A 1,557-nucleotide genomic window follows, 5' to 3' on the forward strand; every position below is an offset into this window, starting at 1 on the left:
CAGTGTATAGAAATATGCGAATATGCGATATACGATATGCGAACGTTTGAGCAAAACTATGCCAACATTAGCGCAATTAATTATTAATGTAATTTAAATAAAACTATCATACGTAATTATTTTTTGTCATACTAAATTAAGACATTTAATTTAATTCAAGAGTATTACATATGTCTCCGTATAGACAGTGTGGATCGTTACAAAATATAATTCATGCGTATCTCTTTTTTACAGCAGCGCACTGCTTGCTATGGGACTATTTTGGTACAACAACTTACACTCCAGTAAACATTAATATGGTGGACGTGGTTCTGGGGCGATTTAACTTGGACGAATTGCGCGGAGATGGATTTGCCAAACGGAAAATCGCGAGCTACGTGATTCACCCCGATTATGCGCTCTATGTCAATGCTGGTTCCGATCTTGCGGTTTTGACCCTCAACAACGTCGTCGAATTCAATCCTCTTATCAGGCCTATTTGCCTATGGTCCGACTCAAGTAAACTTGAAGACGTCGTTAGTAGGACGGGATATGTCGTAGGATGGGGTGGAGACGAGGTTGATCGTGATGTTGCAGATCAACGGATGGTGAGGGCGAATATAGTGAGTCACGTAAGTAGTTAATTGCTATTATAAAATTACTATTCATTACATCTATTTGTGACAAATGTATTTGTCAGCGCCATTGCAGGCCTTGAGTTGAAGTTCGTTTCACAAATTACAGGAGACTTGTCTCTCGGCTGATGCTGTATACCTTAGTGTGATCTCGAATAACACCTTCTGCGCTGATTCGCGAGACGGACTGGGTCCTTGCAATGGTGATGGTGGGAACGGGCTGATACTTCTAAACAATATTACAGACAGTTATGAGTTGCGTGGCGTTGTTTCGCGAACTATAATCAAACAAAGATCGTCTTGCGATCTACGGAAATACATCGTCTATGTTGATGTGGCCAAATACCTACCCTGGATTGAACAACAGATATCGATGTAACGTTCGTCTTCAGTCGCAAAATGCAATACATGCTAATCTATAAGTTTTGTTTTAGGTAAAGCTTATTCGAAGACGCAGTACTTATGTACAGTTACGCGTAAGGATTAAACAGTCATGAATTCTGTCTGTTGTGTGGCGCAGAGAAATGTGCGCTGCTTAGTAAACAAATGAACGCAAAGATCCAAGTTCAAATCCACGGTTACCGCTGGAGTTTATCGGAATCTCCCGAAGGGAAGTGGCAACCACCGAGAGTATCTTGCCACACATACTCCTTCAGGGGTATAGCCATTCCAAATGGGAGGTTTCCTTCGGCAAGGTTAGCAGCCTACCGAAGATGAAGTAAAACCAACTGCTCAAAGTACCAGAACGAACTGGATAAAACAGGCTTTAAGCCTACCCAGTCAGAAATGACTTGAAAACCGACGTCGATTCGATATCGTTTCGACGTCGGTTTTCAAGTCATTTCTGACTGGGTAATACACGAAGAAGAAAAAGAAGAATTCTGTTTTTGGTTGTTCATGCATCTTGTAATGTGTCTCCAATCTAGATAAAAAACGGAATAAA

At 41.0% G+C, this 1,557-nt stretch overlaps 1 protein-coding gene across 1 annotated transcript; it reads left to right on the plus strand.

The window, feature by feature from the left end:
- The first annotated feature begins 81 nt into the window (after positions 1-81).
- LOC105570840 (serine protease gd-like) lies at positions 82-1,190 on the plus strand. The gene is made up of 3 exons (XM_012028290.1): positions 82-611; positions 724-989; positions 1,049-1,190. The coding sequence occupies exons 1-3, from the start codon at positions 171-173 to the stop codon at positions 1,050-1,052; spliced, it is 711 nt and encodes a 236-aa protein (XP_011883680.1). The 5' UTR covers positions 82-170; the 3' UTR covers positions 1,053-1,190.
- The last annotated feature ends 367 nt before the right edge of the window (positions 1,191-1,557 follow it).

This window comes from Vollenhovia emeryi, unplaced genomic scaffold (genome assembly GCF_000949405.1).
Source record: "Vollenhovia emeryi isolate VEMERY1.0 unplaced genomic scaffold, V.emery_V1.0 DF941739.1, whole genome shotgun sequence".
Taxonomy (NCBI): domain Eukaryota; kingdom Metazoa; phylum Arthropoda; class Insecta; order Hymenoptera; family Formicidae; genus Vollenhovia; species Vollenhovia emeryi.

Excerpts from the sequence above, each read along its gene's own strand:
- LOC105570840 (XM_012028290.1), top strand. The coding sequence starts at position 171 with ATGTCTCCGTATAGACAGTGTGGATCGTTACAAAATATAATTCATGCG. Across the intron at positions 612-723 it reads GGGCGAATATAGTGAGTCAC|GAGACTTGTCTCTCGGCTGA; the intron begins GTAAGTAGTTAA and ends CACAAATTACAG.